This window comes from Ursus maritimus, unplaced genomic scaffold, assembly GCF_017311325.1.
Source record: "Ursus maritimus isolate PB19 unplaced genomic scaffold, ASM1731132v1 scaffold_33, whole genome shotgun sequence".
Taxonomy (NCBI): Eukaryota; Metazoa; Chordata; class Mammalia; order Carnivora; family Ursidae; genus Ursus; species Ursus maritimus.
Window position 1 is genome coordinate 1258311 of NW_024425897.1, and position 24388 is coordinate 1282698.

Here is a 24388-nt window from a genome sequence, read left to right on the forward strand (position 1 = left end):
TCATGTAAGATGCCTTATCCCTTCTGGAATAGGGTGGGAGTATAAATAAATAGTCTGAGCTTTCTACATGTTATTGAAAGAAAAGTAACACGGTAATACATGTACGGAGTCGATTTGAACAGCTAAGTTCCTACGCCATGGCCTATGGACAGGTTCTACGCTAAATGTTGTAAGAAAAGCAGTGATGGGGCACCTGGGTGGCTCAGTCGGTTAAGCGTCTGCCTTCAGCTCAGGTCATGATCTCAGGGTCATGGGACTGAGTCCTGCATCGGGCTCTCTGCTCAACAGCGAGTCTGCTTCTCCCTCCGTGATTCCCCCCCCCCCCCTCCCCCCCAAAAAAAAAAAAAAAAAAAAAAAAAGGTAGTGATAAAAAACAAGCTCCCTGACCTCAAGGGGTTTAAATGGGGAGAGTGAAAGATGAATTAACAATGAACTCTAACACATGCCAGTTGAGATAAGCAGGGACCGGTGTAACAGAGGATGTGCACTGGCCATGGCCGGTGCTCATCAGCCGTCCTGTTCCCATGTTGGAGCATCACCATGCACCATACCTGCCCTGTCTACGCTCATTACAACCTCCTGGAACCCCTCACCATATCTCCCCTTGGCCATATCCTCGCTCACCAGCTAACCTGTGGGCCCTGGAGGACAGGCACCCGGCTCTCAGGCCTTGTTCCCAAAGCTGGGCAGAGGCCCTTGGACTCAGGCCTGGCACATCAAGTACCAGGAGATGACCAAAGGAAGCAACCTAATCCCTCTAGAAAGTTCAAGGCAACCATGTATCAACAGCTACACACGTTCCTGAGGAAATCCCCTTCGGGAGAAAAAAAGTTGTAAGCGATTATGTTCTCTGCCATGGAAACGTCTAATAGTGGAAGGAGTTTTAGCAAACAGAGGCATTACAACTCATCAGAAAACTGTGCGCCAATTATGAAAATCAAAGAAACCAGGAAGATACTTATAAATGAAAAAAATAAAATTATACTTGCGCTGTAACTACGACTCTGTTAAATATGTTTGCACATGCAATGACTGGCAGGGAAACTCTTAGTAGGAACGGTGTGATTCTGGGGATTCTCAACTTTTCTTCATTTAAAAATGATACTCGCTGGAGTTTTTTTCATTGTTGTTGTTTGGTTTTGGTCTGAATATAAATAATCTGTTGCAAAAAGTCTGAGAGATTCAGGAAAACAATAAAGAAAAAATAAACACAGGTGCAATCCTCCTTCCTGGATGGGATTAAGATGAAATGCTCTGGCGAACGGCTCTTAGGCTTTTGCTTGCTCATTTGCACGGAGTCATGCTCAGACTCTGGGAGCCAGGGAAGAGCAGGCACCTGACCCAGGACTTATAGAGCGAGGATGGGAAGAGGAAGAACAGACAGAGAGAGGGCAGATCTCATGGGAGAGGTACGAGCACGCACAAGCAGCATGATGAAAGACCAGAGGGGTGGACAGGGCTGATGGGAGGTGCATGGAGGGCCATGTGGCCGAACTGGTCTAAGCAGCAGCAAGGTCATCATTGAGCTCTGTGGACAGACAGCCTGCATCATGACTGTCCCCTGACCCGCCCAAGCTCACTAGGAGAGGAAGGAACCTGAGGCTCAGGTGCCCAACCCACAGGAAACGGAGGCAGAAGCAGAATTTGAACCCAGAGTCCACACCCTCCCAATCTATGCCATGAAGCTCTGAATGTCGAGTTCAGAGTCCAGGATCCCAACGAGCAGTAGGTAAGAAAAAGGACTGTTTAACACCACAGCGGGCCTGGGCTGCACAGAGCCCAACAGCCTACATACCATTCATGTTCCAAGTAAAGGCATCTCGTAGCTTCTGCCCATCGATCTCCATGTCCAGCCGGATGGGGACCAGCACCTCAGGCTGGGATGCGTTCTCATGGATCACAGCTGGGTCGTGGTCATCAAAGCTGGAAGTGAAGTGGCAGCAAAGTCAGCAAGGGGTGCTGTGGGTCTCCACGCTCAGGGCCTCCCTCTCTGCACTGCTGGTCATTGCGAATCTGGCCAGAGGGGAGAAGCCCACTTCTTATGGCGACTTGTCAACTAAGGGCTGACCCAGCAGAGATGAGCCAGCAGGGGTCCTGCAGCCACAGGGGCAGAGCTCCACATTTCAAGGACACACAGGGAAGGGAGAGGGAGTTGCAGCCTTGGGCAGCGGAATATGACCCTGACGTACCCCAAAGGAAAGGAGATTAAGCCCGGAAGCAGGCAGAACTTTCACAGAAAACTATAGGATAGGAAGGGTATTTCCAGAAGAGGAAAAGCCAAGGGGCAGGAACGGTGAGGAGCTGTTGAGGGAGCAAGGGCCAGAGCACTGGAGTGGGGTGCAGTTTGGGAGCAGCATGGGGGACACAGAGAAGCTACAGGGTGTCCAAGTACCCATGCTCAGGCTACGGAATCCAGCCTCTACCCTGAGGGAGCCCCAGAACCCAGAGCAAAGCGGTTCCACGGTCACATCTGCATTTAAGGCAGACAAAGAGGGAACAGGTTGGGATGGTGAGGGGTATGGGGGGATGACGGGCAGTAAGGGGACCCTAAAGGTGTCTGGGGAATACAGAGGGCTGAGACCTGCTAACAAGTGGGGCACAGATGACAGACAAACAAATGAGGAAAACACACTGCATGCCAGACACCAATGCTCTGGAAGCGCGGACAGGGAAAGGGACAGGAGTGGCCATTCTAAAGAGGGGGAAACAGCTCTGAGAAAGTGACATTCAGATAGTGAAGGGAAGGAAGGGGAAAAAGGGAAGGAAGAGGGAGAAGGGGTCAGCCATGCAGAGACGCTGGCAAGGAGTGAGCTCTCAGCAGAGGGAACTACAAGGGCAGAAGCTTCTGGGTGGCTCTGAAAGCAGTGCAGAGGCTCATGTGCCTGAGGGAGAGTGAGGGGGGCAAGAGAGGAAGCCAGAGAGCGGCGGCCACTATGAGGACTCCAGCCCTGGCGGACACGTGACGGGCTATCTGGAAGACCTGCGACAGGAGTGGTGCCATCTGCCCTGGGTGAGGGAGCGCACACCTGAGGGGGAGCTGGCCAAGGGTGGTCCAGTTCCGGACACTTGGAAGGCTGAGAAGTCACAAATCTGCTGAGACTAGCTCTGTGGCATAAGAAGGAGGAAGAGTTCTGGGGTTTGGGCCTGAGCACAGGAAGGATGGGATTACCGTGTCCTGGGCTGGACAAGTCTGCAAGCAGTGTGTGACAGACACCCGAGGACAGCATGTAGGGGTGAGGCCGGGCTGCAGAGAAGAAAGCAGGGGTGGAAACTTGAAAAAAATACCTCCCCAAAGATATCTAGTCCTAATCCCTAGAACCTGTGACCATTATATGGCAAAGGGGGGAGGGGACTTACAAATGTAATTAAGGATCGTAAGAGGAGATGCGGCAAGTAACCTTGAATCACACCACAAGCATACTCTCAAAAGACAGGGCGATTTCACGCGCACAGAAGAGGAGCTCTGTGACCCACTGAGGCGCAAACTGGTGATGCAACCACAAGCAAAGCCAAGGAATGCCGGCAGCCACCCAAGGCCAGAAGAGGCAGGAACAGCCTCCCCCCCAAGAGCCTCCAGAGGGAGTGGGGTCTGGCCAACACCCTGATTTTGCTGCACTGAAACTCCTGCCCGCAGAACTGTGAGAAATAGATTTGCGTTGTTTTAAGCCACCCAGCTAACAGTGGTCTCAGTGGAATGGTGTCTGAAATCACAAGCAAAGATCCACGGGCTGCACCTTCGGGAGCACCACTGGAGGCACCGGGGACACAGGAGAGTGAAACGAGACTAAAGCAGGCAGAGCCCGGGGGCTGGAGCAAGCCGGAAACCGGCTGTCCCGGAATCCGAGAGGGAACAGTTTCGAGAAGGGAGCATAATGTTTTAGGTAACAGAAGGTCAAGGTAGAGGGAAGAGGCTAAAACTTCAAATCTGTGTGTGTGGGGGGGGTGAGGCATGCTCACCACAGAGGGAAGGTTCTCTTCTTGTCCCGGCCCATGCGGTTCCTGTTGATGGTCGTGGAGCAGGGCACAGCGTCCAGGTGGTGGGAGCTGTTGGGCAGGGTGGGCACCCACTGGCTGTTCCTCTTGGCTTTCTGTTCCCTGGGGAGATGCAAAAAATGCCTCTGCTCAGTCTAGGAGCCCACTACTGGCCATCAGGCTCCAAGTCATGGTCAACGGACACCCAATGCACCCCTGCTGGACTCCAGGACCCTGTGGGGACCCCTAAGCACCTCGAATTCTGCACGTGTCTACTCCTCAGGCTCCTACTGGCACCCATTCAGAGGTACCCGGGCTAGGGGAAGGGTGCAGAGGGGCCCCAGACACAGCAGAACAGTGCCCAGCCCAGCGCACGGTCGCAGGATAACACGGTATGTGCTAGGCATGACTCCATGGAAGCACTATCCCCTCTGCAGGGAATGCGCATGAGGCTACGGCTTCCCAGGGCAGCATACCCTGGAGTGGAGCCTTACACACTGAGTTGAGGCTTACTGGGAGTGGGAGAGGGGAATAACTGGAAAGGGGAGGGCATTTCCAGAAGTGCATAGGTGGCGGAAGAGAGGAGGCTCGGATAGGTTGTGGGCTTAGCTGGGGCTGGAGAGGAGGGACATGGAGAGGGTCCCGATCCCAGGGGCTAGCATGCTCCATGAGAACCGACTGCACTCAGCAGGTGGCTAGGAGTCCCCAAGGAGTTTGAAGAAGGCAGAGACAAGATCAGACTGTTGTTTTAGATACACAGGCCAGCTTGAGATGGACAAGGCAATGCTTCTGGCTTCCAGGTTTCCAGACCAGTAGGGCTGATGAGAAGCTGTGTTAGTAAAAACTTTCTGGAAAGTGAGGCTCAAAGTAATTTAAGTACCATACCATAAAGAGCTCAGTCTTCTTTGCGAATTACAGGTTCCTCTTACTACTAGGAAAATACCAAACGGCTATTTTAAATCGAGGCTCCAGAGCTGCGTTGGTTTGAAAGACAAGTGCTCGGGTTCCCACTTTGCCCGGTGTCTCACTTTATCATCCTCAGGGCCACCTTCCCTAGTGAATCTGAGCAACGTGAGGGAAGCAACTGTGTGTCATTTGCTTTTACATCCCCAACGCCCGCACCACATCTGCTTCGGTAACTGTGTGCTACAGTTCAGAGAACATGACACAACTGCTCGACTTCCCTCCCCTCATATCCTCACAGAAGGGGCGGGGAGACGCGGCTGGCAGTCCTTCTTTCCATGGGGTGATGAAGGACAGAAGCAGTGGACATGACCTCCCGGGCCCTTTGACTCTTTCCTTTTCTAAAGCTGGGGCCACTTGCGCCTCTGATGCTGCGGTTCCAGAGTGCCCCTTTTCCGAGGCTGGGGGCAGGGAGAGATGTACAGTACCAACTCGGCTGGGACTCTATCAAGTCTTCCATACCCATGTCTTACTCTGAACTGATGACCGGCCTTACCACATACCAGAGACCTGGGAAAAGGAGAACATGTGCAGGGCTTACAGCTGGGACAGCAAGACTGGGGTCCCCTACCACAGTCCATTGGGGCCAGTGGTTTCAAATCCTGGCTGCACAAACTCACGTGAGAGTGCAAAATTTCTGGTAGGAAATCTCTGAGTCCACCCATGTGAAGGGACCCCCATCTCTGAGGAGGGCCCAGGAACACAGGTTCCTTACAACTTCCCTGCGTGATGCTGGTGCAGCTGCGCCTGTACTTGGGAACCTCAGGTCGAGACCTCCACCTCTTTCCCGGGCCTCCTACGGTTTTGGCATTGAGGCTCCCCCTCCGCCCGAAAAATCCTGCCTTATCTCAGTAGAGATCTCGTTCATTCCCAGGGCTGGGCTGCTCTGTCAGGCAGCTGTCTCACGTGCAAGTCCTGTCTCCCACACAGCAAGTAAGCCATACACCAAATCCGAGAATCTGGCTCACGGGACTCGACCTTTCTTCTGCTACACATAGGTCTGCCCAAGGGGGGGCATCCAGCCTCTGCCCAACCTGTCCAGTGACAAGGAGGGGAGGTGCCAGTCCTCCTGTGGAGGTGACTGGGCAGTGGGAAGGCACTTCCTGAGCACAGAGGCCGAAGAAAGCAGCTTCACTCAACCTCTACTCCCAACCCTCCAGGCAGTTTTGTTGTTGCTGTTGTTTTTTTAAGTAGGCCATGCCTGGCATGGAGCCCGATGTGGGGCTGGAACTCCCGACCCTGAGATCTGGATCTGAGCTGAGATCACGAGTTGGCCAGTTAACCGACGAAGCCACCCAAGGGCCCCCCTCCCAGCAGTTTCGGGCTCTGGGGTAACTACAGTACTCCACTGCCTCAGCTGTTCCTCATATGACATGATCATCAAGAAGTGTTTACTGCCCCATAAAAGGTTCCCGGCTGACATGTGCAGACTCGAAAGCCCCAGCCATATGCACATAATTTCCTTCTGCCACTTCCCTAGGAAAGTCTAGCCATCCTTATGTTCTTAACCACATCCTCGGGGAAAGAGGAATCCGAAGAGCACACATCTCTAAAGCTGGCCAAGCGGGATGTGTGTCACTTTTAGGTGGGGGTAGGGGGAGGATTATAAAAACGACCCAATAGTAAAGTTGAAAGAATATCTGGAAAGGAATGATTTTTCCATAACCACATCACTCAAAACAATAACCCGTACCCCGGGGTTTTGTGCATCTAAATGCATGTGTTCTTGAGAGCTGAGAGGGTAACAAGAGCTGCACAGCTCACTCATGAGAACTATGTTTCTGGTTGCCGCAGAGTCTATTTCATTATGACCTAAACAGTTACCTATATCCCAGTCTATCTGGTTCGAGGATATAGTCTGTCCTGGTCTATATCCTAGCCTGTCATACCCTAGTCTACTCAGCTGGCTGCACGTTCTCTCGCTCAGCCTCTCCCTGAGGCTGGATGCTCAAGTGGCTCCACACTGGCCATTATTACTCACGACGCTACTAAGTGCCTCTCGGTGCACACGATGGTTGCTGCTGGTGGTAGTGGTCTTTTAAATTATTCGTCTGGGACACATTCCCAGGGGTGACATGATGGGCTAGAGAACGAGAACAGGTTTGGTGTCATCACCTCAGCCTTGTACGAAGCCTCTGCAGGGTGCCTGAGTGCGCCCCCTCTAGCCTACCTTCCCTGATTCTTTACATCACTAGTTGTTCACTTGTTTTACTTTGAATTCTTAATATTACCCAAGGACAAACATCGTCTCCTCTGTTTGTTTACTCCTTGTGCTTCCAGGGGGGCCCACTCTTTACCTATTTAGCTACTGGGGTATCCAGGTTTCTCTTATAAATCTGAATAAAACCAAATAAAACTACCCATGAAAATGAAAAACAAGATACAAAATTAAAAAATAAATCTGAATGAACAGACTCTATAATGTAACCACCTTCCAATTACTTACCTAATTATTACTGTACTCTTTCAAACGTTCTAAGCTTATACATTAAAATCTATTGTTCACAGGCGCCTCGGTGGCTCAGTCGGTTGAGGGCCCAACTCTTGGTTTCCGCTGGGGTCATGATCCCAGGGTCATGGGGTTCAAGCCCCTCCCCCCACTCTGCACAGTCTGCCTGAGATCTCTCTCTCCCTCTTCCTCCCCCCCACCAAGGCTTGCACGCACGCACTCTGTCTTCTCTCTAAAATAAAAGAATAAATCTTAAAATCTATTTTTCGTTTCTTTTGTGAATTTATCTGGACCACTCATTTTTCGAACAGATTAGTCTCACTTTCAAAGCATTCTTAATGACTTTCCAGAACCCAAGACTCAGTTTATGCTTCTTAGAAATTCCAAAGATACAGAAGAAACTTGGAAACCTGGTTAAAAGGATTTGTAAACACAGTGGTGAAGTGTTTCAAAGTATTTTGGTTCAGGGGCGCTGGGGTGGCGCAGTCAGTTGAGCTTCTGACTCCTGGTTTCCACTCAGGTCCTGAGATCGAGCAGGCATCTGGCTCTGTGCTCAGCAGGGAGTCTGCTTAAAAAAGACTCTCTCTCCTTCTCCCTCTGCCCCACCCCACGCCCTGATGTGCACGCGCACACTTGTGCACGCCCTCTCTCTCATTCTCAAATACATGTATCTTTCAGTTCAACTGAAAGTTCTGGAGTATGAGCAAAATATCTGTGGGTGTCGTCCCGAGAACATGCCCTGGCCAGGGGTGCACTACCTGAGGTAGGTGGGGGGCTCCGTGCTGATGGACACTGCCTTGTACTTCTCGTCATTGCCGTCCAGAATCTCTTCCACCTCTGAGGCTTTTAACAGCGTCACGCTGGTGGCCAGGGTCGTGTACCCGTGATCTGTAAGCAGAGACGTCGCTGTGGTCACCCTGCTGGCCGGGCAGCGAGGAGCAGCAGCCAGTAGATGCAGCACATCGAGGTCCTCACATGCACGAGGAGGGAAAAGCAGGTGTCAACCTTACTACTGCTAAACACTGGCCTCTTCCAAAAGGGCAATCTGGACTGAGTGCTTTTGCGGTCCTACTGAGTAAACACTCCCAGAGGACTGGCTCGCACTGCCCTCCGAGAGGGCACGGAGGGAGCGCAAAGGGCAGCAGCAGCAGCTACAGCGCGGCACAGCCAACAGGTCCTCTCAGGGAGCGGAGGGAAGGAAGGCTCCAGAGCAATACCACCAGTGGGAAGAGGTCTGACACCACGGCCATCCACGACACGAAGCAAAGTGGAGAGATGGAATGAATGATGAAAAATACTTTTCTTTTAAAACAAGAGCCCAGAGAGTTAGAAAGAGCTGCTTCACGCCAAACATGAATTCCCGGCCCTGTGCCAGGCAACGCGTGCTGTCTGGGAAGCAGGACAGATTCTAGGCAACTCGACACACAGCTCTTCTAGGGAACCTCGGTCAAGAGCTGCTACCTGTCTGCACGTCCAGACTGGCTTCTCCTGGAGAAACAAATCGGTTATGGGGAAGGTGTCTCCAGAGCACAAGGCAGAAGAGTCACTGAGACTTGACTTGAGGCTTGCGGAGGTGAAAGCAAAGCTAGGAACTCACTGCGTTAGTGACTGGTGCTCCATTTGGGGGGGGCAGAGGGAGGACAAAAAGGAGACTTTGTAAAGCGAGTGAGTGGCAATGTTATAGCAGCAGATAAAAAAAGAAGCTCCGGCTCCTGCATTAAAAGAACCACTACTTTGCCCACAGCGGTCAAGACCACAGCAGTACCTACAGACACGACCAAACAGAACAGACGGACGTGCACACGCACGCAAGCAGCACGCACGCACAGCTTCAGGCAGAGTCTTCACCCAGGCTCGGGGCAGCTCTCTATAAGGCGCTACTGCTAAGTGGAAGCAGTTTGCCACCTGCCACACGTTGCGCCGCGTCCAAACCGAAAGGTACAGTGAGACGCTCCCGCTGGAGCGCTCGGAGTACGTGAAGAGCGTCTTCCGGCCCTGCACGCAGCTGCCACTGCCAAAGCACACTCGTCTCTCGAGGGTTGGGCAGCTCGGCCAGCACGCCCCAGGCACACCTCAGGCACACCAAGCAGGGACATGCACATGAGCACTAGCACGCCGGCTGCCAGAACGAAGTGCTACGGGATGGATGTGCTCTGGGAAGCGAAGCGGTGAAAGCCCCAGAGGGGAGTGGGAGCTGGGGCCACCACCCGCCACTCAGGCTGCATGGAGGGTGACTATGGCGACACGCCCACGGCAGATGGCAGAGCATCACAGCATTCCTAAAACGTTTTGAGACCAACATGTCTTCACAGCACCCACTCGTGCCCCGGCCCCGCCGCCCTCACACCCTCACTGGCCCTGCTAAAATACCTGACAAGGGACCGCGGGGTCCCTGAGCCGCTTTCTCTCCCGAGCTGCGCGGCGAGCTCCGGGGCGCCCCTGCCCCTCGGATGCTCCCGGCCACACTAAGGTCAGGGCTGCAGTGAAGACACTCTGGAGTGAAAACGTTTTATCTTCATGACATAAGCGAGTGGTTTTGAAACAGGTTTACAAACCCTCGTGAAGACGCACCCTTAGTGTTAGGTTTTGTTTTTTTACCATGTGACGATGCAACTATTTTCTTCCTCTCTTCCACAGTGGCTAGTCGCCTCCAGAGCGAGGGGTATCTCTTGTACAGAGAACCTCGGAACATACGGAGGTAGTTTCCCACCTATGAGTAAAGCAAGAAGGCTCATTACAAGGGTCACGTCTCGACGCAGCAATAGAGGGTCGTGATGCAGAGGCTCTGCCCAACTGAGTGACATGAGGGACAGAAGTTAGCCTCCGGGCACCAGGCTCCCTGCAGCCATAAAAACACGTTCTGCTGACATCGAGGGTTCAACAGCAGTGCACATCTGGCCCACATCTGCCCCTCTAGGCCAGGGCCATAATTTCTGCATCCTGACAACAGGACTGAGTTCTGAAAGGCCTGACCAGACGCTTCTGAGGCAGGCCCCCAGAGCTCACTGAGAAGCTCGCGGTGATTTTGATTTTAGACTACAGATCCTGGGCCCTTTCCAGAAATGTAAGGCCTCTTTGACTTTCTTTTATCTTAAGTACCAGACTTTGATATTTTTATGATGTAATAAACACCAAAAAGGTCTTTTAATTTTAGACAGATGCAGGATAATTTCCCCCATGGCCCCTGTTGCTTTGTTTAGTAACAAAACTCAAACCCGGAACACCAAAGGAATTTTCCAAAGAGTTTAAAAAGCACTTACTGGCAATCACCAGATTGCTATATAAATCATTACTGCCCCAAACAACTGCTTCAGTTTGTCTGTACCGGATACTCACAGAACTTCCTTAATGAAAAGAAATCTAGTCTCCAACTTTTCATAAAGAAACTCAATTATTTCACTGACAGTGCAAAAATGACCACTTGGGTCCCATGGCAGTGGACAGTCAGTAGACTGAGTGCCACGTGTGGAAAGCACAGCCCTTTCCTGGGTCTCCTTACTCATCTGTCAAACATGCAACAACTCTGAACTTTGCCCCACGGAGGACCCTTTCTATTATTTTTTCCATTTACCTATCCAGCATGATGTAACTGTTAAATTATTTTTTTTTTAAAGATTTTATTTATTTATTTGACAGAGAGAGACAGCCAGCAAGAGAGGGAATACAAGCAGGGGGAGTGGGAGAGGAAGAAGCAGGCTCATAGCAGAAGAGCCTGATGTGGGACTCGATCCCGCAACACCGGGATCACGCCCTGAGCCGAAGGCAGATGCCCAACCGCTGTGCCACCCAGGCGCCCCTGTTTTTATTTTTTTTTTTTTAAAGATTTTATTTGTAACTGTTAAATTAAAATGTGTTTCTCCCTTTTTCACGAATCATAGATTTTTAGGATTGACAACCAGGGCTGCTGAACAGCCTGACAGAAGAGTGGCCACAGCAAGTCACTCATGCTCCACACAGAAGGTACAGGCCCCTCTCTGCATTATTTGGCTTGAGTATCATTACCATCCAAGGGCAAATGGATAGTTTCCACTATGTTTTTGTAAAGAAATTAACAACAATACCCCCCACCAGTACCTCGCAGGGCCTGTAGGGCTCCAGGACGCCTAGATCCTTCCCAAGACCCCTTTGGAACTTGGGACACCGGGGCTTGCCTTCCTGGCTTTCCCCTAAACCAGCCTTCAACCTCTCTGGACCCAAGTGTCCCAAACATAAAATGAAGGTTGGGGCGCCTGGGTGGCGCAGTCGGTTAAGCATCCAACTCCTGGTTTCGGCTCAAGTAGGATCTCAGAGTCGTGAGCTTGAACCCCGAGTTGGGCTCTGCACCGAGCAGGGAGTCTCTTGAGGTTCTCTCTTCCTCTTCCTCTGCCCCTCCCACTCTGTTCGTGCTCTTCTCTCTCTAAAATAAGTAAATAAATCTTTAAAAAAAATAAAATAAAATGAGGTGTGAACGTGGGGATTTCTTAGGGTCCTCTCAGATCTGTGACTCTGGCCAGGTAAACACAGCCACCTGCAAATGGCCGGAGAACAGTAACACACATGCTGGCTGCAACTGCAGATGCCTCCCCGAAGCCGCTCCACAGATGTGGCATGGTGGCCCAGGGGTGTGGCTATGGCCAACCCAACTCTCTGAATCTGATGTCTGTTTTCCAAGGGGGAAGAGGCCCGGAGGCCATCTACCCAATGCTGTCACAGGAGCTACTGGTTATCAAGTCACCTTCCTGATCTTGAATCCTTCCCAGACCTCCAGAGGTCTGACAATTGTTCAGCCTGGCCCAAAAGAGCAGACGTCTCTCCTCTCTTCCATCTGGGTTTCTACAGACTGGGTCTCAGGACAATTCTCACTCAACGGGGCCAAAAGAGAAGACTACAATTAGTCTTCCAGAAACTAAGAGGTGTTACGGGGAAGATCTTAGACACCATCCAGTCTACGCATCTCTCACATACATGAGAAAAGTGACCGGAAGGCAGAGCAGGGCTAGAACAAGGCCTCCTCCTTCCCATCTCTCAATATACTCCACCTAATAAACGAAAGCTTGCTTTTCAAAAGTAGCATCCACTTAGAGTCAAGGCCAAACTGAGTGCTTTTCCTGTCCATTAGATGAGGTAAGGGCGTCTTCTTCTTCTTTTTTTTATAGATTTTATTTATTTATTCATGAGAGACACACAGAGAGAGAGAGAGAGAGAGAGAGAGAGAGAGGCAGAGGGAGAAGCAGGCTCCCTGCAGAGCGGGGAGCCCGATGCGGGTCTCGATCCCACAACCCTGGGATCATGACCTGAGCTGAAGGCAGACGCTTAACCGACTGAGCCATCCAGGTGCCCAGGTAAGGGCTTCTTTAAACAATGTGCCCAATACCATAGGGAAACTCCTCAAATGCCCTGTATCCTGCAATTAGGTGCTTCCTACAGGTCACTAAGGACCATTCTGAGCTATGGCACACAGACAGAACAGACTCCAATTCCCCAGCTATGTCTGAAGAGCAGCACTGATGTGGTAATGTGAAAAACTGATTTATAAATCCTCCCTTTGTTTTTTATAAAAGTTGATGAAAAACGGACAGTAAAGTCCTGATGCTACTGACAACATTGGTCTCCTAACTTGATACAACTAAAACAAGCCATGAATCACAGTGTCCTGAAAGCCTCAGTATGACCATCATGAGGCTCCATTCATTCATGCTATGTTCAATTGTGAAGAAAAAAATGCCTATTTTAAAAGCAAGAATAAAATGTTGGTATACGATATCAAACACTGCTACAAGGAGAAACAACCCCGGGCGTCTTGTAACTGCTTTAGCTCTCCAGGACTGACACTCATCTCATTGCATAGGAAAGATGCTAAGGCTTGATATTTGCATATCTGAACCGCATATCCCCAATTAAAAAAAAAAAGGAATATACACTAGCTGGGGATTACTTTTGGATCAAAAAGGGCTAGTGTGAGGCAGGCAATCTAGAAAAAAGCTTAGTTTTTAGTACAAACTCCCAGACAAGGACCAACTGTACGGTTTTCCTAAAGTCAGCTGTCCAGCTGATTCAACAAAATGCTGTCACTTCTGGTTAAAAACTGAAAATATTTAGAATCGCTCCCTCAAAATTCAGAGTAAGTTCAGGATAGTTCAAGGGTCAATTTCTTCTGAACTGCGGATTGATCTAGCTCAGAGACTGGGGCCTTATCCACGCAAAAGCAAGCATCCTCCTCCCTATTTCCTCACTGGTAAATAAAAGTAAGCAACACAAAGAGGGATGAGACATCAGTAAGCCCCGTTTCCAAACTGCGATTTCAGGATCCCAGATGTAGCAATGGAGGAGGGATGCAGGTGAAGAGTTCAAAATCTCTCCCCCAGGTGCCCCAGGGGCTAACCGACACATCCTGTTTCTTGGCGGCTGCCTGGAGTTGTCCCGACTCAGGCCGGAACCAGTGGCTCCTGGCGGTGCCCTAAGCCCTGGCAGCGGTGGGCGCCCCCCACCACAGCGAACACTGTAAGCAAACCCAGAACACTGAGGTGCGCGGGGCGGAGCCAAACAGGCCCCGCCCCGCCCCTTCCTATAGCACCGAGCGCGCGCCCGCCCGCCGCGATGAATGGAGACGCGCGTTCCCGGCGCGCAGACCCGCCCCGAGGCTCCCGCGGGGCCGGAGCCGGAGGACGAGGACGCGCCGCGGGCTACCTCAGAGCCGATCATGTAGAACTCGCCGTCGTCCTCCAGCTGGAACTTGACGGGCTTCTGCCCGAAGGTCTTGCTCAGCGCCATCATCATCATTGCGGCGGCGGAGGCGGGCGGCCGGGGCCGGGCTGCGAGGGATAGGAAAGACTGAGGAGGAGCCGGGGCGTGCCGAGCTGAGGAGAGCCGAGGCTGGGAGGCGACGGGCGGGCCGATTCGGTGCTCGTGCCGCCGCCGGGGTCCTCAGCCGCCGCCGCAAACGACGACCAGGCCGCCCTCAGTGCGCATGCGCGGGGCGTTGACGCTGACGCGCGCGCCGCCGCCGCCGCCCAAACAAAAGGCTGGGGCGCGCCCCTTCGGGCCCTTTAAAGGAACCACGACCCGTTTCTCCTCCAGGCTGCTTCCCAAGTGGAGTTGCCGGGCAGAACGTCTCACTGACAAAAATAGCAACCGAGGCCCTGACTCAAGCCGTGGTTTTCCCAGCCTCACAGCTGGGAGTAGAGCTAAGTCCAGTGGAGGAGGAGTGAAATGAGGCCTAAGGCCAGTAGGAGGCCAGAGCTATTCATGCCTCAATTTCCCCACCCGGAAAACGCAGTGTAGTTGAGTAGATAAGAGGAATCCTAGGAGCAGACACCCTATTTCCGGGCACAGCTGTTCCTGCGGCTGTGGAGATGGGCAGAATGACAACACTGGGTGGGGGAGTGGTGTGGGCAAAGGTTCCCCAGGCTTGGCAGCATTCCAAGGCCCAGGTGGTATTTGGTTTGGCTGGGGCATCGGTGAGCTGGAACGGAGGCAGACTTCTCCGTTTCTTCCTTAACTGCGCTTTGCGCCTACAACAGGCGCAGCTGTGGGGTGGTGAGTGAAACTAGATAGCCCTGCCCTGCAGCGCTTACAGCTGGGAGTGGAGCTAACACTAATGAAAGCATTAAAGCCCCCGTGTGTCCAGCTGCACAATGCAGCAGATCAAAAGCGGCCCACTGCTGACAATTTCACATGGTTCAGTCTAATACAATTTCAGGTGCGATAGGTGCTACTAGGAAGATAGACATGGGGCTGAGTGGCAGGGCAAGGTGACACTTCAGAGTTAGGTGGGGTCGGCTGTGGTAACCACTGAGTTTGTTCTGTGTCCTGAGCAGTGAGAAACAAAGTATTATAGGATTGGGGCTGGGGTGGGACATGATCAGATAACGTGACCACCACTTGGTGGAGGTTGCCTTGAGGGGTGAGTGGGGAAGCCTGGAATCAATTACAAAGCCACTCCAGGTGTCCAGCCAGACAAGATGGAGGAATGGAGCAAGAGGAGCCCTAGGCATTGTGGCTGGCCCCAAGGACTAGAAGCTTGGGTGGGTGGGTGAAGTAGACTGTGACTCTGGCTCCCAGGACAGAGCAGGTCCTGAGCCAGCTCCTACCTCCCAGCTCTTTCCCCTTCCTGGCTTCATAGTTACAGAAAGAACTCAGGCAGGCAAGTAGAAAATAACCATATTTAATGACAGTACTCAGTAGAAAAAAAAAAAAAAGGCTTTGTACACACTGTACACACATTTACATGACTTTGGAGGGTCCCAGTGCTGGAATGAGGGCTGGGAAGGATCTAGCCCAAGACAGGATTGAGGTATGTTGGGGCTTCCAGGGCCTGGGGTCTCCAGCAGGAAACACCCCCACCTCCCCAGCTGACTCTGGACCTTTTGGCCTGGATCCTGGGGAACAGATCTCTAGGATCACCAACTAGAAGGCAGCCAATTCCAAGCACCTACCCAGAGCTGACCTCTCAGGAAAAGGGAGAAGGGCCCCCCTGTGCCAGCACCCTGCAGGAACCTCACAGCAGGGACAGAATGAGGGCTTCAACTCCCCCAGCCCTGCTGAGGTGCTAACCTGAGGACAGGGATGGAAACTGAGGGCAGCAGGGTTTGACTGTGACCTGCACAGGTTGGGTGGGGCTGGCCTGAGACCACCCTCACCCTCAAGTAACGCCAGAGTCTCCTTGCCCAGTCTGAGACAGTTGCTGGCAGGTGACCACGACCTGCGTGGCACTCCCTGCAGTTGTCAAAGTGACAGCACCCCCTCCCCACCCCCCTGAGGAAACACAGGCTCCATCCTGTGCCTGGACCCACAGCCACAAAAATGGCCACTGGTTTCTATCCGATATCAGTGGCCTGGCAGGGGTCAGGAGCCCTGAGAGCATCGAAGTCGTGGTTAGCGGAAAGTATTGGCAGGCTCGGTACAGCCGAAGAAGTCAGGGCCCACAAGGCGGGGGAAGCCCTCCAAGGCCTTCACCTTCACAGGGTCGAACTTCCAATAGAGGCGACCGCGCAGAAAGTAGGCATAGCCTGAGGAGAGAGGAGGGTAAGGCTGGAGTGAGTAGACACTGGGCCCTGCACCTGCCAGTCAGGATGTGCTCAGGGACAGGCACAGGGGGAGGTCAGATTGCCAGGGCTTGACCACCATTGCATTCCTTGAAACCTGCAGGCTCCAGGGTGGCCATTCCAGAACTTTCCATCCTTTGGATTCCTACCTGCCCCCAGGTCTGATCTGGACTATTGTCCAGGTTGACAGATGCCTGGAGTCTCAGAAACTCAACCCCTACCTCCCAGGAAAGCAAGTCTCCCTCCCCTTACCATACCCCTTCCCTACCCCACCCCATGTCAGTCTACTCTTGTACCTGCCAGCCAGACTATAGACAGACATCCTGAGGCAAGGTGGACCATGCGGGTGACCCAGAGCCCCAGAGCCACACAGGATTGCTCTGCCAGCAGGCCCCGAGGTGGGAGAGCACAGAAGCAAGCTTAAGGGTACAGGGGAGAAAGTACTGGACTGCAAGTCAGTCCTACTCTAGTACTTTGAGATTGTGGGAGCCACCAGCCAGGTGGTTTGGTGGTTAGAGGCAGGGACTGCCTGGGTGGGAGGCTTGGCTCCCCACAATCCACCTGAGTGGCCCAGTTAGGGACCTCATCACCTGAACCTCTGTTTGCCCCTCTGGAAACTGGCTTCATAGCAAGCGTATGTCAGAGGGCTGTTCTGAGAACTGCAGGAGACACATAAGGAGTTTAGTGCTGTGCCTAGAACACCATTGGTCCTCAGCGTGCGGCAGTTATTATTTTACCAGTTATAACTCTCATCTGCAGCACAGGGACACAGCACTGCCCTGGCACAAGGAGGAGCGTGGATGGGGAAAGCACTGGACAAAGGACCTGCGATAAGGACCTAATGCCCAGCCCCCACCAGGTGGGAGATGTGGCTCTTGCACCACTCATACAAGCCGCTCCACCCCAACGCACCGTCAGCATCCCGGAAGGCGGCGTCGATCTCAGAAGGCACCCCTCGCCAGTCAGTGGCCCGGCGGGGCACAGGGCTGTCCACTCGGCGGGTGCTGAGGTGGAAACGCCAGTAGTCTCCACCTCCAAAGAAGTAGATCTTGTTCTTCTCGGGGCCCCAGGCCAAGGCGGCCTGGATGGGGGACCCCAGCAGGCCCAGCTCAGAGAGGGGTGCAGGGCCCAGGACTGGCTTCTCGCCGTTGTACACCCAGTACTGAGCACCTGCCAGAGAAGGGAGGCTGCAACGGAGCTGCCTGACTGTTGCGCCCGGCCACTGTGGACCCATCTGGCCACCACCACTGCCACGGACTTCCCCAGCCTCGGTTTCCTTGTCCGTAAAACACTCGGGCCCAGTAATCCTGCTTGGCACCCTTCTCCCCAGAGGGAATTTAGAGCCGGTGGGGATAAGCTGGGGTGATGCATGCCTGGGGAGGTAGCACGTGCGAAAGATTATTCTAAACGGGAAGGAGGCCTCCTGAGCTCCCACTCCTTCCCCTGGCATTTAGCTACCTGTGACAAGTGCTTCTGACCAGTCCCTGGGCCCCACCCTTGCCGCAGCAGGCTTGGGCCTCTGTTGCTGAAGTCCCTGCCACCTAGAATGTTCCAGGCTCTGGTCTCTCCCGGTTGAAAGTTACAGCACAGGCTCTGGGGTTGCCAGAACTAGATCGAATCCCTGCTTTCCCGTCTCCAAACTGTATCCTCAGGCGACTCACTTCACCATGTCTACTCCCCAGAGACCTCAACTCTAGAGCAGGCATACTAATCACACGCACCCCCACCCCCAGGATGGCTTCGAGGGTTGAATGCACTGATGCACGGCCCACCGTGTAATACCTTCTATTCTATTCCCATCTTGAGAGTCACCTCCTCTGGGAGCCTCCCACGCTCTCCCTTGGCCCTCAAACTTCAGGCACCCTTCCCCTGCCCAGTATGTCTGGCTGGCTGGCCCCCTCCTTGCCCATGATGTTCCTGGCTCCTGGAAGTCTCCTGAGCAGGCACCCCAGTCCCCCTTACCTTGGAAGAACCAGATGTGGCCCTGGGCATCTTCGAAGGCTGCATCCACAGGGCTGGGCAGTCCCTGCCAGTGACGAGAAGCCAGCGCAGGGTAGCCAGGCTGCAGCCGGCCCCCACGCAGCCGCCACACGAAGCCCGCCTTGAAGAAGAAGAGCTCACCACGGATGGTGGAGACTGCATCAAAGGTGATCTCGCAGGCATCTGGTGGGGCTTCCGGCTGGCGTGGGAGAGAAGGGCTGAGAAAGAGCCCGCACTGGAGCCACAGAGGCCAGAGGGTGAAGGGAGCTGGGAGCAGAGCCTCACCTCTAGCGGGGCAATCTCGTTGGTGTCCACTCCAGCCTGCGGGCCCACAGCCGGGGGCCTGGAGGTGGGGGCTGGCCGGGGTCGGCCATAGAGGTGCTGGATGCCCCTGCGGTCATCTGGACTGAGGCTCAGCGGGTAGCGGAAGGTATAGAAAGGGGACATAAGTGCCTTAGCAGCCGGCGTGTGCTGCAGCCCCAGCACGTGGCCAAATTCGTGGGCCGCCACCTGCAGGAGGTCTGTGCCTGGAAAAGGGAGATAGCTCAGCAATCCCCAAAGTTCCTGCCACAAGACACCCAAGCTCCAGAGCCCAGCTCAAGGACTTGTCCCCATTCACTATGATCTTTAGTTGCCCCATCTGGAAAGTGGGTCCCCAGCCCCATACCCTGGTTGTTCCCGATAGTCCAGGTCTCGTCATAGTCGAAGTGGACATCTCCTTCTCGGTGGGTCTTGGGGAAAAAGGCATGAGCCAGGATGCCCCCAGGCCCATCAAATGGCAGGTTGTCCCCATGCCAGTACCTGCGGGTGGGTGGGGCAGAGTCAGTGGCTGCGGACAGGTGGGGCTACTTCCCGGTGGGGTCTGAGGCCACTGGTTCACCTGGTAAAGTCGATCATGATGTCAGCATGGCCCTCATGCACCTCGGTGAAGGTGAGTGGTGTCACCTCGCTCCACACCTGGAGGGCCTCTGCCACTGTCTGCCGCACCTGCTCCCGTACCAGCTGCCACGGGAACCGGAGGATCCTGGAGGGAGGAGGAGGGGCCTGGGCCTCGCTTGGGACAGCCCCTGCTGGCTGATGGGCCAGGAGTTGCCCCTGGATGCTCAGTGGGGATGCATGCACGTGGGACACAAGCCAGGTGTGCTCTGGGCCTCAGCTGCGGTCCCTCTTCCACAGGGGAACATCTTTGTGTGGGTTTGTATGTCCTTTGGTGCACACAGGTGTCTGCATTTGGTGGAAAGAATGCAGAACCAGGAGCCCCAAGACCCACCTTCTAGACCTGATTGTGCCACTCACTGTGGAGAGACCCTGGCCCCTTGACCCCATTTTGGTTTCAGTTCCCCACCCAGGACATTTCTGAGCTCCGATCTGTGTGACACCATCATCCTTCACATGCCTTCTGTCCCGGGGCCAACCCCCAGCTGCAGGAGAAGTCTCAGCTTCTGCATCACTCCCAATGTTACCTGTCCTGCTCACTCACCATTGCTCCCACCCGTACAGAGTCCAAGCTCTGATGGTAGGTAGGTCTGCACAAGGACACCGTTAATGCCTAGCTCCCCAAGAGGACAGGCCGTGTTTCCTTCATTTATCGCAGAGTCCCAGGGCCTGGCACTTACTAGGTCCCCACTAGAGGCTGCCTGGGTGACTGATGGCCATGCCCCGCATGTCGATGGAGCCACCAGCTGTGTGCTGAGACTTTTCACGTGTTGACAGAGCTACTGCCCCTCCGCCGTGGGCACACATGGCTGTGGTAGGGTGCTGTCTGTGTGTGCATCTAAGTTGGGGTTTAGGGAGTTGGTCCATGGATGGCTCGGGGGTCAGTAGATACACAGGTCTGTTAACCACAGAGATCTAGTTCCAGCGCGTGTGTCAAGAAGCAGAAGAGGGTGGCAGTTCACACACAGACACACAGGTAGAGGTCTAGAGCCTGCTCCCACAGCTGCTGGCCCCTACCTGTAGGTGAGGTCCGTTTTTTCCCAGCGCCCACCTGACAGCACGAACCGCTTTTGGCGGTTGCGGGCACTCCGCCCATCAGGCGGGTCAGGCACACCGCAGCGGGGAGGTCTGGGGCTGCTGGCAGGCCGGGGAGTCTCCTGGGCGGTAGGGGCAGGGGCCAGGCTGCTGGGAGCAGCTTCATGCCAAGGCTGTGGCCCCTTCCTCACAGGGTGGTGGCGGGGTGCATCCTGGGCAGGAGATAGGATGCAAAGGCTTGATCAGGCCCTGGGTCCTCATGGTCCATCAGCATACCCATGGTCAAGCCCAGCCCACCTTGTGGATGGGCAAACTGAAGGCCAGGTATGCAAGCCATCACACGCCAGGGCCCTTTGGCTTGGACTGGCTCAGATTTCCTGAGGCCTTGTTCCAAGGCATCCTGCTGCCTTCCTGCCCCCTCCTGGAGGGCCTGGGCTGCCTATCCAGCCCCTTGGGCCAGTAAGTTCTGGGTCAGGGTGTAGCCCCTGACTACTCGCCACACTCACCCAGGAATAGATCCTACAAAGCTTTCCAGGAAATGCCAGCCAAGGTCTTCCTGCTCCCCGTACTGGCCTCTACCCCAGCAAACACTTTTTCCCCTTCCTTTCTTCTTGCCTCCCCCCCCTCCACTCCCTCCCCCACCAACTCGGGCCTTTTCAGTTACCTGAATGGGCTCCTGCCCAGGACACCCACCACCACCACTCCCCAGTGTGGAAGAGCTGCAGCCCTGCAGCACAGCCTTGATTTGCTCACCTGACAAATGGGGAAAATACCTCCCCTATGTTGATCCATGCATGCACAGGGGGAAACAGACAATTACCAGATGCCTAGCCCCACCCAGCCCTGCCCTGCTGGAGCCCCAGCGCCACAGATGGGGATTCTGACCCCGAGCTGCCACCCTCTGCAACATCCAAGGCAGGGGTCACAGTTCTCATGCCTTAAAAACAGCAGAAGCTCGGGGAGGTTGGGAGACCCTTGAAGGTCACCCAGCAAGGGCACGGGTGGGGCCAGGTGAGGACTCCGGTGTCCCAGGCAGGAGGCAAAGGCTAGGCTAGGGAGGGATACTATGCAAAGCTGGAGAGGCATGGAGCCATGCTGTTTGTTAGAGACTAAGCGCCTGTCTGGTCTGGGGCTGACTGGTCTCTGCAGCTGGGGCCTCCCCACAGCCATATATGGGGTGGGAGTCAGGCCACCCAGGCTCCACCCTCGCCCTTAGCCTCTGGCAGCTCTCCCAGGACCTAGGCGTCCCAGGACTCTGATCATTGTCCCAGCACCCCCAGTCTCCAAATTTTGGAATCATCAATAACTCAACCTTCCAGAGTCACCCAGACTCAACCCCAAGAACACCCCACTAGGAAGGGGTCTTCTGAACACCCAGGGACACAGCTACCTGGGGTTTGAGAAGAAGCCTGGAGCAGCTTTCTAATTTCAGAGCTTGCTTACTGAATGGTTAGTTATCTGGCAGAGCCCAGCCTCACTGGCTTGTAGGTTCCAGTCGATACTGGACTTACTGCTAGTCAAGTACTTATCACTTGTAGTTCACCTGTATCTAGACTAGCCCCTACCAACAGTTCCACAGACATGCTCTTAGCCCCTGATGGGATTTCTCACTAACTCCACTGTCATCATCCCCCATTTCTCAGACGAGAAAACTGAGCCCAGAGAAGTTAAGCAACTTGCCCAGGTAACAGCTGGCAGGTGGTAGGCTGTCTGTGCTCACAACCCACTCCCTACCTGCTACCTCTGCTGTGCTCTTCAGGCTGGAGCCACCCTTCCCCTGGAGGAGGGATCCAGGCTGGCCTCACCTTGGTGACAGAAGAGAAGGAATGGGAAATTATTAAGCACCTGCTACTTCCCAGGCACTCTGGTTCAGCTCGCTGAACCTCCACCCCCACACCCCCAGGAAGGTGGGGAAGATACATATGTGAGGTCTCTTAAGGATGTGGACCCCAGGTCTGTGTGCCTAGCCATGAGAGCCTACCCCTTCTCCTCCCCACACTGCCCCCTTGACTTCCTGGATAAACAGATTCCTTCCCCCCAACCCTGGAAAGGGCAGGACTGGGTTGTCCCCTGGGAGCCCCAAACAGCCCAGAGCCCAGCCTACCAGCTCTAATCACACCTCTGGGCAGAATTCTCTCATCTCCTCTGCCCTCCAGTGAGGCCTGGAGCAGCCGGCCACGGAGGGAGGGTGGGTAATGGACACACACACCATCCCTTCCTCTCCTGTCCCCATGAAGCTCTAGATCTGTGCCCAGACCCCTGGATCATGTACTCTCAGTCCAACAGAAAGAGCCACAGTCTGAGAGTCAGAGGGCCCAGTCCTATGCCACGGTCACCCTGGATGGGGGGACCCTGGGCAAGTCCCCTCCCTCTTTTAGCTTTGATGCTCTGTCCAATGGGGATGGCACCATAGCAGAGGGCTTTCAATACCCTCCTTCTCTACTGCCCACCATAGCCTCTGCCCTGGCCCAGCTCCTTGCCCCTGTGGGCCCTCTCCTCCCACGCCTAGAAATCTGCTCTCGCCACATGTGCTACAGCTCCCGCCGCTCACCTGGGGGCCAGCTCCCCCAGAGTTACCAGACTAAATCATAAGCAGCTAGCAGCGGGGAGCTTGCAGGCTCAGAGAAGAGTGACTGGTGCAGGGTCTCCCCAAAGCCAGAGGCGCAGGCTCATTGTCCCTGTCACACTCACTGGTCTTGGAGTGAGTGAGGAGGCACTAGAATCGAGGTCTCCTTTCAAATATGTGGTATTTGGAGCCCATCATTTAATGGCTCTTGGCCTCAGTTTCCCCATTACTGGGATGGGACACATGCTCCTTGCCCTGCGGACCTCCCACACTTCATCTTTCTCAGTCTTTTCTGGCCTGGGGTCAGGCACCTTAAGTGCAAGGCCCGGCACAAAGCCCCTTGCTGATCCCTAAGATTGGCGAGCTTCATCCTCCTAAGGCTGCTGGGATTTGGTGAGGGGGGTGGTCGGCACAGACCATACCTGGCCTTGTCTACAGCCCTGGGAGGGTTGGGGAGCGGGCACCACCGCATTTCTCAGAGGAAGAAACAGAGCCCAGAGAGATCAAGGACTTTGCCCAGGGTCACACAGCGAGTGCCCCCCTCCCCCCACCTCTTCAACTCTTGGCCTATCCCCAAAACCCAGATTCCTGAGAAGGGTTTCTTTCTCTGATGCCTTCCCTTCTCTTCCTCAGTCAGGAGCCTCCCCTGGCCTGCCTTGTGGTGGGCACTGAGCTCACTCACCCCCCCTTCCTCTTGGGGGCACCAAACCACAGCGTCAAACATACTTGAAGAACTTCTCAGCTGACTCTGTCTCCTGGTTGAGCTACACGCTTGGGGTCAGCATCTGGGTCAACTTCCAATCTAGAAATGGGAGGCACCCCGTAGAGGGGAGATAAAGGACCCCAAACCAGAAAACTGCTGGGTAAGGCCGGGCTAGTTTCGCCCCTCTCTGAGCCTCAGTTTGCTATTGGTCCAACGGGGATAATTAGTAACAGCTCTGCCTTCCACATCAGCAGGAGGCGACCCTGGTAGGAGGGCACTTTGTTAGGCTGTGAGAAAGAATGGGGAGCATCACCCACCGTTTTCTGCAGCACCACGCCCCTCTGAGGCTCAGAGAGGTCAAGCAACCTGCCCAGGTTATGTCAGGCAACAGGCAGGTCCATCTACTGCCCCCCTCCCCTGCTGGCTCCAGGAGGGAACGCAGCGGCCCCACCCGGCTGTGGGGCTTTCATCAACCCTGAAAGCTGCGAACTGGGGTGGATAAATATTTACAGAGCTCTCCTGGCCCTGCCTACGGCAGCCTGCCTGGGGATAAACGCGGCGAAGGCGACCCCAAATGCTCCCTGCATATCTTCAGAGTGACAGACAACAGCCCAGCTCACACCCAGCCCCGACTGACCCTGCACGAGCATCAGAGTGGCAGCCACAGGTGACAGTGTGTGTCCAGCGTGACTGGCTGTGCCCTCTCTTCCCATTACCTCATTTAATCCTCAGTGCCCAGCAGTGGGCACTGTTATCCGCCC

General features: G+C 54.4%; 2 protein-coding genes across 5 annotated transcripts in view; both read right to left on the minus strand.

The window, feature by feature from the left end:
• The window catches only part of SMARCB1 (SWI/SNF related, matrix associated, actin dependent regulator of chromatin, subfamily b, member 1), a 36362-nt gene extending 22016 nt beyond the window's left edge, over positions 1–14346 (minus strand). The window contains exons 1-5 of one of the 3 annotated variants that reach the window (XM_040619526.1): positions 14051–14346; positions 9956–10094; positions 8143–8272; positions 3958–4095; positions 1796–1923 (exon numbers count right to left, since the gene is read on the minus strand). In XM_040619526.1, coding sequence (XP_040475460.1) covers positions 1796–1923; positions 3958–4095; positions 8143–8272; positions 9956–10094; positions 14051–14143 — 628 coding nt within the window. In that variant the 5' untranslated portion in view covers positions 14144–14346. The remainder of the gene's footprint in view (positions 1–1795; positions 1924–3957; positions 4096–8142; positions 8273–9955; positions 10095–14050) is intronic. The other 2 variants (XM_040619525.1, XM_040619524.1) reach the window with 2 other exon arrangements.
• A 1165-nt stretch (positions 14347–15511) lies between these two features.
• The window catches only part of MMP11 (matrix metallopeptidase 11), a 10300-nt gene continuing 1423 nt past the window's right edge, over positions 15512–24388 (minus strand). The window contains exons 2-8 of one of the 2 annotated variants that reach the window (XM_040619522.1): positions 20341–20570; positions 19268–19411; positions 19055–19188; positions 18673–18914; positions 18370–18586; positions 17320–17577; positions 15512–16371 (exon numbers count right to left, since the gene is read on the minus strand). In XM_040619522.1, the coding sequence (XP_040475456.1) occupies positions 16238–16371; positions 17320–17577; positions 18370–18586; positions 18673–18914; positions 19055–19188; positions 19268–19411; positions 20341–20570 (1359 nt within the window). In that variant the 3' untranslated portion in view covers positions 15512–16237. Of the gene's footprint in view, positions 16372–17319; positions 17578–18369; positions 18587–18672; positions 18915–19054; positions 19189–19267; positions 19412–20340; positions 20571–22092; positions 22164–24388 lie in introns of both variants that reach the window. The other variant, XM_040619523.1, reaches the window with a different exon arrangement.